The sequence below is a fragment of the Centropristis striata genome, chromosome 3 (assembly GCF_030273125.1).
Source record: "Centropristis striata isolate RG_2023a ecotype Rhode Island chromosome 3, C.striata_1.0, whole genome shotgun sequence".
In the NCBI taxonomy this organism is placed as follows: Eukaryota; Metazoa; Chordata; class Actinopteri; order Perciformes; family Serranidae; genus Centropristis; species Centropristis striata.
The window spans coordinates 38,225,105-38,242,835 of record NC_081519.1 but is presented as its reverse complement, the minus strand read 5'-3'; the positions used below and the strand labels follow the sequence as shown (position 1 = coordinate 38,242,835).

Here is a 17,731-nt window from a genome sequence, read left to right as displayed (position 1 = left end):
GCTCCTATTAAGCCATCTGTGGGTGACTGAACATGAAGAGGAGACTCTGCACTCTATTCGGAGCCCCCTCCCACCATACAGTAGTTAGTAAGGAACGACTATCATTAAATCCAATTTAGATTCTCTACTTTCTATTTTCTGACTGGGAGGCTACAATGGGTACATGAGAAGACCTTTTTGTAAAGTCAAATCCCCAGATGACTACATAATTGTAATGGGAGCCCGGAGCAGCCTGTTGTTAGAGAAGAATGAAGACGAATGAGACCTAGAGAAGACGGGAAGGCCAGGAGAACGGAAGTAATAGGAGGGAAGCTGAGCTAATACGAAGCAAATCTTTTATACTTTTCTTCCTTTCTATTCTCAAACTCAGGGGAAAAAGGGCACATGTGGCTACAGCAGGTTTTTTTCTTCTTCTGTAAAGTGGTGAATAAAAATAGCTCACAGATACACAGTTAATGTGTGGGTGGTATGTAACCTTTACAGTTGTGGGCAAAAATACAAGGTAAGAAGAGACAATTACACAGAGCGATTTAGCTAAGTAACCTCTGCACACTGAGCTCCAGGTCTGTAAAGCAGCAACACTGTGTACAGTCATTTTCCTGGGTTGGCAAAGCAATCTTGTAAACTGTGTAAAAGATTGCAAAGAATATAGATAACAAAGATGCACTTTTCTATAGTTTTAGCAGATTGCCTATTGTAAATTTAATACATTTTTCTATAGGAAAAAACTATCTATTGGGATGAATAAAGTCCAACATTTACAGTTAATGTATTTAAAAATAAAAAATAAAAATAAAAATAAGATCTATACATCTGAACTATGTGAATGTAAATGTACAAAACAGTTCTAGTACTGGCGATTCAAAAGTCATATTTTTAACTATATTTTTGTTTTATCAACTGCTGTTTACAACAGGTATTTAGGTGTTTAAGGTTTCAATTATAGAGGTAAAATCTTTCAGAACCTTTTGACAGGAACATAGTTATCAGACTTTTTCAGTCCTAATAACAGATACTGAAATAAAAAAAAAGATGAATTAACAGTCAAAGCTTACATGGAGTAAGAATCCAGTATATAAATAAACTACATAAACACAGAATTTAATTGAATAGATAGGACCCATTGTAATTTTAGTAATTATCGGCCTGATTTCAGTATGATGCAATCTGAACAGTATTTACTGCATTAATGTCATACTGTCAACAACTAACAAAACTGAACAGTATTATGTTGTAGATTTACTAGTCATATACTGCAAATTTATTTCTAGTGGTGCATGGTATTTGTAAAATACAGTACAACTGTAAAAAAAACTTTTAATTACTGTAAATTTACACTGAAAAGTTTAAGTGTGTGTGTTTCCTTTCCCTCAGTCACAGCTGTTGGTCTACCTGCTGTTTCATGTGTTACCAACATTTTTTTATATTCATAGTTATCTTAATACTTATTGTTCTTGAAACACATCAGGTCAGGTGATTCTGGTGTATCAGTGTTTCCATTTCTGGTCCCATATGACTGCAGCAACAAAAAAATCTGCATTAAAATGTAATTTCTTTTTCATTTCAGCTCAATAGTGCTTCAACAAATGAATTCCTCATTTAAAGGGGGATATATTTCCCTGAGTTTCTCCTCACTCATTTAATGAGACTGATAAACCGGAGCAGGCACTTACTCTAAAAGAACTTCATTAGATTGAGTTTTACTGAGGAGTTTAACTGTCCCCTCATGGTCTAAAAACACATTTTACAAACACTGTTAAAGATGAGGAAAATTCCTTTAGGGGAGATCATCAGAATCCATAATGCATTTACATCCATGCTATGGATCAGCTGTACATAAAGCAGTTAAAAACTATTTACTATGAGATGATATAGTGGAGCAATGGGGTCCTGACCACGGAAGGAAGTCACGCTCTCTCTGTGTGTTTTAATCGATCTTCTCTGATTCATTAGCCAATGGAAAGGTTGCTAGGGTTGCAAAATTCCAGGAATTTTCAAAGTTGGAAACCTTACATGAGAATTAATGGGATTTTATGGGAATAAACCGGCAATTTACAAAATGGAAAGTTTGCCCTTAACAGGGAACTTAAACATAATTATGGAACATATATTTTAACATCTTCTTGACTAAAAACAACTATATTTTATGCACACTTGAATATCTCTGTTATTCCTCAATCAGATGTACATAGCACACTGCTTACTGCAGGGCTATTAAGGCCACGCCCCCTGCATGGGCATGTTAAATTTTTTAAATGGGTGGGGTCGGGGGGAGCAATATTCATGTTTTTGTTGTTCAATGAAAGAATTGATTGTTCAATTAATTTTTTTGCTAACAAATAAATCTGTTGAAATGTCATGTTTTTTAATTGTATTATTTTGCATGGATGTCTGCTTGAGACAAAACAAAATTTTATATTTATGTATGGCTATGATACAATTTGTTTAAATTACCCCCAATTTCCAGTTAATTCCCATAAATTTCCATAATTCCCATTGAAAGTTTCCAATTTGTTTAACTTCCTGTGGAAAGTTTCTGGAAATTTACGGTACATCTTCCACCACTTTGCAACCCTATTGCTAAGTAGGCCTACAAGTTTTATGCAATTCATCACATGCAGCTTTGTAAACTATTACATCTATTTTCAAACAATTTGTAGGAAATTGCCATCATTCATATGCTTTTTCTTGATGGCATCTAAACCTGCTTTGATTTATTATATATTTCCTCTGACACCAACATTTCATGAAACTGCTGCACTGACTTTTTCCTCCGACAGCTTCATTGCATATTGATAAAATGGAGCCAAACTGAACCACATGAAGGTGTAAAAGGAGTTGGCTCCATTGTCTTTAAACTGAAAAAAGAAATCCATTTTAAATCTGCTGATTCAAAGCATTACATAATGAGAAAACCAGCCACCAAGGAATCTTATATCACTATGGATTCAAACTAGACTTTTCCCTCCTCAATTAGCTATCAGCAGCTGCTCTCTAACTTAATAGCGCTCTTATCTCGCCCTGTAGAAAGGTCAAGCCCGCTGGGCGAGTGTAGTGAGTGGATAGCTAACATTTAGTGCTTGGATTTAAAGTGTGTGTGTGTGTGTGAGAGAGAGAGAGAGAGAGAGAGACAGGGAGTAAGTGCATGTGTGGAAGGACGATGAATAATGTGGGTCTAAAGGGCAAAAAATGTCCCACGTGTGTGTTTATGTGTGTGTGATGGTGTATAAAAATGTGGGATGATGTAGGTTGAAGGACAGCGATTTGCAATGCAGACGTAAAATTCCTAAATGAGGTCAATCCTTTTCACCATCACCTTTTTTGAAGTTGAATGTAAAACGTGTCATCTGTCCTTTTCATAAAAAGAGAGAAAGTAATCAGTCATCAAGACCTTTTAGTCCTCTGTCAGATTTTAATGATCAGAACAAATTAAAAAAAGACTTTCAAGAGGCTTTTCAGGCATATCCATTAGTAGCCACCCACCCAGCGTTTTTCCTCAACACTTTAACCTCCCATTCATTTTCATTAAAGTAATAATAACTAATCATTTTGTGGTACTTTGGCCTTTTGAAAGTGAAAAGCGTGCATGGTCAGGTAATGTGCATGCTCATACGCTCCGACAAAAACAAATGTCCCTGTTGGAGCAGATGGGATGCAGCTTTTTACCTTCTGAGCGCGGCGTTTGTCTGCTCTCTGGTTCTGGTGGTAGATGCGACTGAAGTTGGAGACGATAACGGGGACGGGAAGAGCGATCACAAGCACGCCGCTCAGGGAGCAGATGGAGCCGAAGATCTTCCCGGCAATTGTCTTTGGCACCATGTCTCCGTACCTAGAAATGAGACAGATGAGACGTTAGACAAAGTGCTGAAATAGCTACCTGGAGTTAACTTTGGATACTCCACTGTAGGGAGGTTTGCATTCACCTGTTTTGTGCCCATTTTAAATTTGTGCATGAAAAATTACCTTTGGAGAGAGGGCAGAGTTTTTGAAAACACTTTGACATTGTAAAGCCTGCGTCTGCTACTGTGTAAAAACATTCATTTTCATTTCATCAGAAAGGACCAAATATGAATAAAGAGTGGCAATTACACTGGGAGCAATTGAAGAAAGTGGTTCTTGTTGTCTGATAAAAACCCCACAAGGTCCACATGGATCAGAAAAGAAATTAATTGCCATTATGTATCAAAGCACCAAAACTACATGATGCTCAATTAACTATGTAATCTTCTCACATCCTCTAATATGTAAGAACATGACAGATTAGTTTCTTTAAAAGGAAGAAAACACTTAAAAGCATACAATTATACATTTTTAAACGGTGACATAATTACTTGCTCTACATGAAAACATCCAGCAAAGTTGAATTATTCTGCAGGTCTCAGAAGAAAGATAAAATAATAAGATGATATATAAGTAGTTTCCTGATCTGACTTTGTGTAATTTAATTTGCATGTTTTGACAACAATCCCACCACACATTTAATAAATACGATATCCTAGTAATGAGACACTTCACCTGTCAGCAAGGATGCAAAATAGTACTTATACAGTTAAACATAGGGCTGTGACAAGAACTTCTTCACAGCAATACCGCGCTCATGTGACGCCACTGCATTGGTGAGGTCATCACAGTAATTAGTACAATTTTTTTGTGTGTGGGGTCAATCTCATGTTATTATAAATCAGAACTGTCACACACATCCCCCGTCAGGATCACACCGTCCGATTTATCGGCAAACTAAACCCAAGGAATCATGGGATTGCTAGTAAAAGGCTAACAGTTTCAACATGGAACATGGATAAATAATCACAATAAATTCACTGTTGGATTTATTTTACAAAGTCACTGCAATCACACCTTTTGTGGGCAGCAAAAGAAAGCCAAACACATCACAAGTCTCTCCTCCAGACACGATTACTTACTTTATTAATATGACAATGGGGAAATTCAACCTCTGCATTTAACCCATCCTTATTACACACATGTAAGGAGCTGTGTGGGGGGTTAGGTGCCTTGCTCAAGGGCGTCTTAGTCTTTGACCTGTCAGTCCTGGTATTCGAACCGGCGACCCTCCAGTCACAAGCCCGATTCCTAACCTCTTGGCCATGGACTGCCCTATGTAAAAACACTATGATTATGTGTTTGTTTTATATGTTTTTCCCACATAAAAAGAAGAAAATACTTTGAATCAGGGCTGGAAGCACATCTATTCTTTCTGGATCTGGACTTGCACCCCGCCCACCACCGCTGCTGATTGCTCTGATTGACCTGTGAAACAGCAGTGCGAGGTGATCTGCAGGTGGTAGAGTCACGTTGGCGTCTGTTTTGACCAATAGGGGAAACAGGTTTGAGCCACACAGGTTCAGATAAGGTGTCTGCTGTAAACCTAAATAAGTGACTTGCAGACAAATCAGAATGCTAAAAGTAGTTAGTAAAAGATAGTATAAGATCTGCTTTGATGTGATTTCAGTGTGTTTTCACTTTCTGTCCTCAAGCTCAGGTTTCTTTTCTGGCTTTTTGAAGTTGTGATGTACCCAATCTAGTTTGCAAGGTCTCCATTTGAATGTTAGATTGTAGTGAAGTGCTGAAAGTCTCCCTCTTCAGTAGAATAATGTGAAAACACCTCTCTAAATTAAATTTTAAGAGACAAAAATGCAAGAAAAACACATTTGAGTGGAGAGTGGGTTTGATATATAAGTAATTAGAGCAGCTTTAACTATTAAGTCTCATTAAATAGATTATAGTGAGTGAGTGAAAAGGCAGTGATTACAGACTGTGTTACTTTGCTGCTTTCCTTTTCTTTGTTCCACATTTTAATTCCTGTTGTTTTCAGCTTCCTCCGGGCTTTCAATAATTCGATTACACAGGTGACTGGCTGCCGTAACAGGTGGACAGAGGTAGAGAGATAGCACCGCAGCTATCTGTGCGGCTCAGACTGGGCATAACAAAGCCCAGCCAGTGGGATCCGGGGCCAGCAAGAAGCCAAGGTTGACTCGCTGGCCGAAGCTGTAGGCCATGATGGCGCGTAGTGGAACAAATTGATTTTAAAATACAGACTTCAAGGACGGGCTTGTAAGCAGGCGGGGAAGAGACACGGAAAAATCGTCTCCTGGAGAGACGAAGTTTAAGTAGTGTGATGGGAAGCAATGGGAGACAATGCTTGCTGGTGCATGATAGGCACCAATTTGAGAGAAAAATAGAGCAATTAGAATACAAGGAAGACACCAAAGAGGAGGACGTGCGTGTTGTGCATAAGGGACTGTTGTTGTAACCGAAGTCCTCGTCAGACCGATTTCCTCGAGGGCCACTTTAAAAAAAACGTATCGAGCACGGGGGTTTGATTTTGATCCTTAAAGTTTTACTAAAACACTTGCACTTGTCAAAAAGCCCATTTTTCTCTTTCTTTCTCGCTGTTTGAACTCTTTGGCTCCTCTGAGTTTCCTCTCCAGTGCGTTCTCGACACAAGACTCTTGACAGGTAAGCCCCATGCACTGTTGACCACTGTGTCTCTGGAGGGCCGCTCTCTGCCCAGACGTGGGTGTGTGCTGGCTTTCCACTTTTCAGACTGTTGTTTTTTTTTTTTCGGCCCAAAGCTCCCACTCTCCTATGTTGAAAAGAGCTATAATCGCTAGACTTACCTCCTGCTTACTACCCACAAACTGAAGAGCTGGGGGATTATCACAAACCCTGCCTTCTGCTCTGCCTGAACAAATATGAGCGCGAGGAAGAACGTGATGTTGCTCAAATCCTCTTTGAAAATTACTTTTCCTCTAATTCCTTTTCTTACAAAGTAGAGACGAGCACAGATGACGCAGACTCCAATTAATGACACAAATGAGTTGAACAAACTATAAAATTACACGCTGTTTCGACTTCTTTTAGTGACAGACAAAGGATTACCTGATCCCCCAAAAATAAATCTGGTCAAAGTCCAGCAAAAATTACGGAAATTAATTATAATTGTTTTATAATTTAAAAAACTGTAAATACCCGATAAGTTGACCGCTGATTATGATGGATCTCAGACTTATTAATCATGTTTGCTATAATAGAAAGTAACCCTGTTTCCCTCCAAACTCTCCTCCTTCTTTTTTCCCTGAGTGAAACTTTTCTCACTGCGTTTTTCAAACTCACAGCAGCCAGGCTGACGTGAACTGCAAGCACAGAAAGCAGAGAGTCAGAAATATGACAGATTATTAACAAGCCATGGAGATTTGACCACAGGGCTTGTTGTTATTGTTGCTGAGTCCTGCTCCTGGCTGCCAGACAATCAGACAAATGATTTCACAGTTCGCTCTCTCCGCTCGCTGTCTGTCAGCCGATGAGAGATGACATTCTCCTGGCTGTGTCTCTGACTGCTTTGTTGTAATAATGTTTGACACTTCATACCCAATATAAAGTGTCAAAAATCATTACAACTGCGATACCGTGGAATATTCAAAACCTCTTTGCAGGGTGTCGTGTTTAAAGGAGCTGGACGACAAAACACTAAAACGATGATTTGTTACTTGTGTTTGGTTTATGTCGGCAGAAAAGAAGGTCATGTGGAGCCGTCCCTGCATCACCAGCTGGGACCAACCGCTTTCTGTCATTATAAAATTTAAATGCATCTTGTAATCAAAAGGTTCCCTAAAGCAGACCAGACTGTCTTTTTTATTCCAGCTCTTTAAAATAGTTTTAATTGTTATCATCCCTAAACTTGTTTCCACCTAATTGCTGATGATATAATTTGATCGTTCTTATGGCTAAAAATAATCCACCTGTGCCTGAACTTTTGTACCATGAAACACAGATGCAAGCTCATTCGTCAAGTACGTCCAAGCCCACATTCCTGGTAAATTACTTTGTAATGTGAACAGAGTGTTTCTGCTGTTTAGCTGGCAATCATCGGGACTAAAGCTATTAAAAAGTTGCCACCACACAGTCTGTCCTCATGATGATTTCCTACGAAAAGTAATGCACTGGAATATGTGTTGGAAGTCATGTCCAGAAGTGTTTTTTTTAAAGGCTTAACCCTGCTGTTGGTGCTGAACCATAGGATCACGGTTTTGTTGCCTTATCCTAAACATTTTGAAGCTTTAACAAAATATTTAAAACTGGTATCATGAGGTTTAAAACAGACTGTGACGTAGTCTACAACACGTGTCACCAATGTGTTTAAAACAGCTCTATTTGCATGTAGTTTGGATGCACAATCTCACTGTTTTACCCCATTAAGATGCTTAAAACAGCGATCACGATTTCTGAGATGTTGGATTTGGAGAATAAGACTGGTCTCCCCTCAAAAAGACAATATAGGGCGTTTGTACAGACAGCAAAATATGACTCTTATTTATGTTTTAGACTGTCCTATTGCTGATGTAGTATTCTGGGTGGATGGGTCAAACAAACGGCAGACTTTCACCCAGGAGAACGGGGTTTGAGTCCCGTGTGAAAACAAAAGTAAACAACTTTTCTCTGCATTTATATACTTTTTAAACTGTCTTTTATAACGCTAACCAGGACATTTTTTTGCACTAAGCCTAGGTCAGTGGTTTTGTAGCCTAAATTCACAGAGACTGCAGTCTTTTTTACAACCTTATTGTGTGGATAATGACATTTGTGCTATTTTTAGAACGATCTGCTCTGTACCGCGAGCCATGAAACGCTCATATGTGTTGTTATGGGTGGTATTGACAAACGGTCTATTCTGTCGTTTAGTTTGGAGATCTTGTTGGTACAAAAGTGGTCATCACAAGATACATTTTATAGGATATGGTATGAAACTCTGCAAAAGTTTTTGCATGAAATCATACATGCATTTACATAACTGAACTGAACTGACTCGTCTATTTTAGTCGTCTTTTTCCAGAAAGGACACCCTTTTGTAAAAAATAATCCAAGTGCAATACACAGTCGAATGAAACTGAATCCTTAAAAATTGATAGTGTCCCCAGCCTTGGGACAGTTTAATAATGTAATAAATCCTTGAAAACCTCTTGTCAAAATTTGTTGCCAGGATCAAAAATAGTCTGTGTGTTTTGTACATTAGGTGGATCCTCCCCAAAAGGAGCTGGCTGATAAATCATTTAATAAACTAATAGACTAACGATGGCATCCATATGGACTCCCTGGTGCCAAAACACACACATGACTCATCTGTTTTCATGCATTTCCTCACCGCCCCAATTAAAATGTGTTTGCATTTTTTTTTTTGCACTACTGTGTCAGATTTCAGCTAATCTCATAGCTGATTTTGCATAAACAGATGAATAAAACCGCATCAGTTTCACACAGAAGTGGGCAGCTGCAGTGTGAAATGTCAAGAGAAAGAAACTTCATCTCATTCAAATATTTAGGATTAATTAGGCAGTCAATGAGTTTGTGAATAAAAAATGCAAAACGCTGCAGGGCAGGGAGGTGCTTTGTCTCCCACAGAAGCAAATATGGTGAATACTCTGTTTGGTTTGCCTTGATAACAGGACAACAGCTGTTAACCTTTTAAATCAATATACTGAAATGTGCTACCATGAGAAACACGGCTGTATAAGAGTAAATTAAGTAAACAATGAATTATTCAGGGAAAGCCTGAAAGAGTAGTTAAACGATGCAACAAGGCACGAAGCGCAGCAGTCGGGCTATTTCACCGGTAAATGGTCTTCTACGGGGATTCATTACTTTGCTTTTTCCATCTGTCTCAGTTTGAAACAGAGGCCTAAGCAGGTGGAAAAATCAATTGTGAGGGAATTTATTCAGTCATGTGTTTTATCCTCTCCAATCTATTGCTTGTTTTGCTCTTCATTAAAAGAAACTCCGCTGCAGCTCACACAACATGTGGACGAGTGCAGCGCTCTCCTGATAGATCCGTGATGGGCATCAAATAAAACAGAACTGAATTGGACGTGCTGCATCAAAAAGGCACGATGAAACCAAAGCAATCAATCCGGCTGAATGATTCCTGCTTATGGGAGGTAGAATTGAAAGCGGCAGAGTCAAACCAGACCAAACATTGTTACAGGTGTGATAAAAAACATTAGGAGCGTATCATGAAAGCAGCTAAAGGACAAAACTAGTTGTTTTTTCTAATCATACGGGGTCAGAGGCTGCGCTTTTCTTCTGACAGGTTTAAAGAGCTTACGCTGTAATTTGTCATTTTTACTTATTTCTTGGATTCTTCTTTTTCTTTTTTTTGAAGATTGATCACCTGTATGGCCTGAAAATGCTCAGAAAACCCATAACTGACCTCTCGTTACCGAACATGTAAGTCATCAATCAACAAACACACAACTTGACTCACACTGAAGAAAAAGTGGCCTGTGTTTGGAGGCCACGCACGCACGCACGCACACACACACACACACACGCACACATGCACACACACACACACACACACACACAGAAAATCTACACATTGTCTCAGGGGCAGGTTAGATCTTTTACAACCAGTTCTTCACACAGTTATATTTTCAGGATGCAGACAGTGTTTGGATGGTGTGCACGAATAAATATCAATCAATTTAGAAAGTAGAAAAATTGACACTCGACTGCAAAACAAGCTTTAGAACAAGTGTTTCCCACAGGATTGTGTGAAACTATGATGGGGGGACCTGAACAAAGTAGGGGGGTCCGGGGCATGCTCCCCCAAAGAAAATCTTTGCCCTAAAAGCCTAAATTTGGTGCCTCTTGCACATTCTAGTGCCATTATTCCATGTTAATTGTTAATCGCATAATTTAATGAATTATTGTAATGGAGAATAATGGTTCTTTTAAGTTATATTTTAGGCATCTTATTTTGACAGTCTTCTTATAAATTATGTTGTGGACTCTGCTAACATGTCCATGTGCTCTTACTTTGAAAGCTACATGTGTTTGCTTTTATTTTGAAGGCGTTTTTACCGTAACGCTTAGTAAAAACATGCACCGGGAAAACTAGTGGAGGCTGACTGGCCGCAGTGTGCTTCTTTTTCTTCCAGTAAAGTTAGCTAGCCATCAGCTCTAACAGGCAGTCTAACCTCACTCAGAAACTGGAGTAATGCTAACAGAGTGCTCATGCTGTTACGGTTGTTATGACATCTCCATTCGCTCGTCCCTGCGGCAAGAGAGCGCTGTGGTCACTGCTACAGAATTTTAAAAAATAACACAATCCCCTATTCTGAAGTAGTGGCGGGCATAATTTAACAGCAATGGGCTGCTGCTACTTAATGAATATAGCAGGGAAAAAAGGAACAAACTGCCTACATTGACCCTATATTGTTTTTCTTAGAAGCAGTGATATTAATAGAAATGTTTCACATCCTATTCTTTTGCATGAATTTACTAGTGCTGTGTGGTTTGTGAGCGTTTCATTAACTTTTAAACGACTGGGGAGTAATGAGTAGTCTCAGTGAGTGATTTGTTCATTTTCATGCAGTATGTTTCTTCGTCCCACGGCAGCTGCATAAGCTAAGTCAGGACAGGAAACAGAAATGATTAGTGTGGGACTCAAATAAGGCTACGTTCAAACTAGAGGCAAATGTGACTCAAATCCGATATTTTAAATGACAGTCTGAAAATCACAAATCAGATTTCTTCAAATCGGATCAAGGCCACTTTCATATGTGGTCCTAAATTGGATACATATGTGATGTTGTCCTATGCAACCTCAGTCTGAACATGTCATGTCGCATTTCATCCGACCTTTACCTTACTCGAGCTCCCCGACTGTGGTCAGAAAGCCCGGGGGAGGTGTGTTTTCCTGCAGGGTTAACCCCCTTCACTTTTAACAACAGAAAGCAATACGCGGGAGCTCAACTTGGTCTTGAGAAGCTACTTTATTACCTTATAACTGACTTACACTGCACATTTACTGCTTAAGTGAGCACTTTTACTCCCTTCTCCGTTCGCCTCCTGCTGCATATCACCTGCTATCTCTCTCTCTCTCTCTCTCTCTCGCTCGTCCCCTCAACCAACAGATGTGCATACACATGACTTGCCCTGCGTCTTAAAGGAGCCACGCCATTCTTGTAGTTCTTATACATGAGCAGCTCACACCGGAGTCTTATATGGGCCACATTTAAAAAATAACTGTAAATAAATGTAAACAGCCAAACTAAAAAATCAGATCTGAGCAAAAATTCCAAATTGAGCATCAAGGCCTGCAGTGTGATCGTAGTCTAAGTGTCCTCAAGTTTGAGTCAATCGTTCATTTGTCACATGACAGCTGTGGAGGCTCAGCCGCAGAAATGAGTCTACTAGTTCACATTTTATAATACAGGTGCATCTCAAAAAATTAGAATATCATGAAAAAGTTCAATTTTTTTTGTCAATCATTTCAGAAAGTGAAACTCATACATTACATAAATGCATTATGCGCAGAGTGAAATATTTCAAGCCTGTTTTTCTTGTAATTTTGATGATTCTGGCTTAGAAATGTGAGAACCCAAAACCCAAAACAAAAAGAGTCAGTGTTGCTGCTGGTGTTGGCTGGGTTGACTGTGGACTCACACAGTGGATCATCTAGCAGGACATTTTAGAGCTCTTCATGCTTCCACAAGCTTTATGGAGATGCTGGTTTCATTTTCCAGCAGGACTTGGCACCTGCCCACACTGGCAAAGGTACCAAAAGCTGACCATGACAATGGTGTTACTGGGCTGGACTGGCAAACCTACTCAGCTGACCTGAACCCCATAAGTCTATGGGCTGTAAAGAGGACAGATGACCTGAAGGCTGCTATAAAAGCAACATGGTGCTGTAGGCTGATCTCCTCCATGCCACCAAGTATTAATGCTGTAATTCATGCAAAATGAGCCCAACCAAGTATTGAGTGTATAGAAATGAACATACTTTTCAGAAGCATGACATTTGTGTTAAAAATATCCATTTTCTCTATTGATCTTATGATTTGATTTTGTCACTAGCACTTATTGATGCTGTCGGTAGCACTTATTGATGCACTAATAGCTCTTTTTGCACTAAACCTTCTTTGTTTGCTTTTATTCTTCCTGTAAGTCGCTTTGGATAAAAGTGTCTGCTAAATGTAAATGTAAATGTAATATTCAAATTTTGAGTTTTGGGTTTCCATTATCTGTAAGTCATAATCATCAAAATTACAAGAAATACAGGCTTGAAATATTTCACATGCATCTATATAATATACGAGTTTCACTTTCTGAAATAATTGACACAGGGCTGTGGGCGTCGCACTTGTTCAAATGAACAAAATGAACGATATTAAAAAAAGATTAGTTAAATTTCCCGTCCTAGAGTCAGTGATCCATCTTCCTTCCCAACACGAGACTTTACTGCAGTGTAATGATGCATTAGACAAACCACATGAGTGTTCTGTGCAGTCCTTTTTAACATCACCTACCTTTGTGTTGACATGTTTTAATTTGATCTACCAGCTGGTTTTTAAAATGTGTGACAACAAATCTGAGTTATTGCTGGGATAAGTGGGGTCAACTAATAGCTCTAAAGTGTTAATTATCGATGCGTCCAGAAAACACAAATGTGCAACTTTTTTTTTAGTGTTCTTCGGGAAAACAAAAACAGCTGGATAACATCAACTGATGACATGTAAAGTGGTGGAGAAAGCAGCACAGCAGGAGCAGGGAGTGAAGATGGAGGGTCACTGCTGGCTGCTGATGCTACAGCTGAAGAGGGTCCAGCTGATTTAATGGACTATTTGGAAGCTTTCTTTGGAAGCGTTTAGAGATCATAAAAATTAATGAATGACACATTGACACCGACGTTTAAAGCTGAGCATTTTGAGAAGGCTTTACAGACGAGTTAAAGGAAACAGAGAAAGACTGAGGGAGTGTAAGCTTGCAAAAGTTTTAAATCCAATTATGAACTCGGCTGTAATTTCTCTCGGATCCGTCGGTGCGCCTCTGGCTGCAGTACAAAGCAAGAATTAAAGAAAGAAAGAACGTGAAGGGCAAGAACTTTATGTTCACTTTGTACCAACTTTGACTTCATTATTCCTGAACAAAGAAATTCATTTCACTTTCTAAACCTTCAAATGCTTCTGGTGTCCTCCTGGTGAAATTGATTTTCAGCTGACAAACAAAATGATGGATTTATTGCTTGAAGTCATCAGGGATTCTCCCAACTCATATTGTTTCTTACTGGATTTTACCGAATGAAGAAAAGCAGCCTACACTGTAAAAAATAATTTTCCAGAAATGTACTGTATTATTTTACAGGGGTTTTCTAGTTACTTGAAAAAGGTTGATTACATTTATTTCAAATATTAACCATAAAATGGATGTTGAAATTTGTCAATTAATATAATGGGACAGTGTTATTCAATCGCTTAATGTTCTTGAATTGAAAATTACAATTAATTCTATGTAAAAATACAAAAAATAGACATCATATTGCTTAATGTAAAATTAAGGCAACTTTCTGTTATCTTACACTAAAGCTTTCAATTTAATGTAAAAAGAAAAAATTAAAAAAAGAAAAAAGAAAAAAACTGGCAGCAGAAGTTTTCAAACGCTTACTGACATATTAAAGTAAAAATATATACTTACATATGTATATATATATACATACACAGTATATACAGTATATTTGTATATATATATATATATATATATATATATATACAGTATATTTTTTATTTTCTTTCAACTTTTGCTGCCAGAGTTTTTTTCTGTTTTTATATGTATTTATTTTACTTTATTACACTTACTGTATATTATCTGCATTTACAAAGACATTATTCGCAAAATAACTTTTAATGGTTATTTACTGTTACATAACGGTAACTGCTTGAGAAGGAAACGATGAAACATTTAGGTGAAAGATTTTGCACATTAAGGTATTAAACATTGCCATTAGTTAAACAATGGATGATACTTTAATGTCTTTAAAGGATTAACTATAACGCAATCATATAAATCTCCTGAATACGTGGTAAGCTGCAGAATCCTGATTGCTTTTTGTCACAGACACACATTTGCTGTGTGACAGTGCAGGTTAAACAGGAGATCTTTTGCATGTTGTTTACATAATCTGCCTTGAATCTGAGTGGCTCTGAAAGTGTGGCACTAGAATCAGTGTTGGATAATCCCATTGGAGATACAAGAGCAGAGTTTGGAGAATGTCAATCCACTTTGCCAGGCACTCAAACCAACAACCCAAACAAAGAGGTAAAAAGCGGACAGTTTTAAACATTTGAAATACAGAGAAATAATCAAAATGTATGTTAAATTATTATTGAAATTAAAAGTATTATTATTAATATCGATTGCATCTTATCAAGATTAGCTTTTACTCTTGTTACTTTCTTGTTTTTGTTTTTCAAATACAGTTGGAAGGGAGAGTTGGGATTACCAAAATGACATTTCCACCAAGAAGTTCCTGGTAATTTTAGTTCTGGGACTACTTTTCAAGGAAATAACAGGTTCCTTCAGCCTATTGTTTTATTATTAGGATAGATTAGGCAAATATGCATGAAAAAGCAACATCATACGGCTGCTGGTGATCGCAGGTAAACACATTCTGAAGTCTGCAGTTCAGAAAACATGTTGAAAAAACCCAAACCCTCAGGTTTTGTCTCACTGCGAGGACATTTATTGCTCCATAGTATTTTGTGATGCATGCTGGATTTAATGAATGAAATGCAGAGGAGGAAAATGAAACAAAGAGCGTCTGTCTCCACAGTAAATCATGCGAGTGCTTTAGAACGTAACGACCATGAAACAATCAGGAAATAAGGTTTCATTTCTCTCATTCTCATCACAGCGTGGCAGAGCTGTGATGAGAAAGCTTCGCCGATTCTCCATCTTTTTAAAAATGAGTCGGGGAAACAAACAGGAAAGCCAATCTTTACTTTTAAGCTCATCAAACAGAGAAATGCTATCCCCTCATCCTAAAATAGTTCTGAATTGACACCAGAGTTCTTCCTTGTTTTATGGTGCATGAGATAAAGCAGTCGTGCTGTCATCTCTGCAAGCCCCACCCCAAAAGTTTCTGTACTTTTAGAAAATTTTTACGTTAAGTTGATTAAGTATCTCTAGAACTTAATTTAGACCCTGGGCCCTGTATTTGAAATGCAATCCCTTAAAAGGTTCTCTGAACAAAGTTCCTGTGGTCAAAGTGGGACACAACATAAGAAAAAATTCAGTTTATTACAACTTGGGTCTCATTTTTGAAATGTTTGCTATAATTTCTACCAGTTATCTTAACAACATACTTACCGGTAGTATTGATGGGGCAAGAAACAGACAAGGGTCTGCTTTAAAACCACTTAATTGAGGGTAAAACTGAAAGTGAATCTCCCACTTAAACAACAGAATAGATCATTTGTCAATATCACCCAGAACGACCCATATGATCGTTTGGTGGTACAGAGCAGTGCGTTCTACAAATATATTGCACACATACACATACGGTTCTGCAGTTTTGTTGAATATTGGCTACAAACACACTGATTTTTAGGTTTAAGGCTTCCTGGCAAGGCTTTATGAAAGACAATTCAAACAGAAGTGACAAAGTTTCATAAAAACGATTCTAAACAAACTGGACTTGTACCTACTTACTTCTACTTGTACAGCTACAGGTACTTGAGTGTGACATTTACCTTTGCCTATTTTAATGTGCCAGTTAATTGTCTGTGATACAGAGGAGAGTAGGTCAAGTAGTTTGACAAATGTCAAAGAGATGCTAATTTGAACTTTTTTTCTGACCAAAAACGTGATGAACCTTTAGGGTCGCTTTTAAAGGGAGACCAGTCTCCATAATGTCCACAAGAACAGCATTTTAAAATCCATTTTATTCATTTTGTTTTAACAGAAAATAGCTGCCCACCGCTGGAAACAAGAAGAACCATGAGAGTAAATCAAAGTGGGAACATTTCAGGCCATAAAACCAAAACAACAAGCTGAATTACCTGTTGGTTGATAACGAGGAATGAGTTCTTTTACATTAGACAGTCATTTGGCCCATTGTTTCCATGACAATATTGATTAACGCAGCTTTATAATGACCCACAAGACCTCAGCAGTTAGTTTGAGTAAAGCACTCATAGACCAGCAGATACACAAGAATAGACAATGATTAATACAAAGTTACGTGCTGAAGTTGGACTGAATACTGTTGCCTAATAGTAAAATCAAACATCACTCCATACACTTCCCTTTCCGTGGAGGTAAAGCAGCACTCACAGGTCAAACACCTCCCTGCAGAACCACTGTGGTCTTGTTTATTGCTCTCTTTCACTCTCCGGGACACATTTATGACCCTTTCTTTCCCTCTCATCGGTGCAGAGCAGACACAGAAACCAATCTGCTCTACTAAACCTCAAGAAAGTGAACATGAGCAATGGCTTGACCCTGACCGTCTCTCCAGTGGGACTGCACGGGTACACAACCTGCTCTATTGATATTTACACACAGTCTCACCTTTCTGTTTTCTACAGACGGGAGGCAAGAGAAGGAGGGTAACAAGAGAAACGAGGGAAGAAAAGACGAGGGGGTTGGTTTGGATTAAACGGAAGGAAAAGGAACAACCTGATGTCTCTTATTACACTCTGAGGCGCGTGAGAGATGTGAGATATTAGTTCGTGTGACCTGCTGCCACTGGAAAGAAAGCACCATCCATCATGACCTTATGTGAGCTCCTGTTTAAATTAAAGGCCGGTCTATCTCGACAGAGAGAGTTAACATCAAGGGCAAACTAACCTGCCACAGAGAGCAGGCTGGAGCACGACCTTAACAACAGAGAGTTTATTTTAAAGCGTGAATAAAGCTGGTTTAACTGAGGTTG

At 38.4% G+C, this 17,731-nt stretch overlaps 1 protein-coding gene across 2 annotated transcripts in view; it reads right to left on the bottom strand.

Annotated features, from left to right (window-relative positions):
• LOC131965453 (potassium voltage-gated channel subfamily D member 3-like) overlaps positions 1-17,731 on the bottom strand; it is a 170,500-nt gene that overhangs the window by 21,209 nt on the left and 131,560 nt on the right. For both annotated transcript variants that reach the window (XM_059328500.1, XM_059328501.1), the window contains one exon: positions 3,667-3,829. In XM_059328500.1, the coding sequence (XP_059184483.1) occupies positions 3,667-3,829 (163 nt within the window). The remainder of the gene's footprint in view (positions 1-3,666; positions 3,830-17,731) is intronic.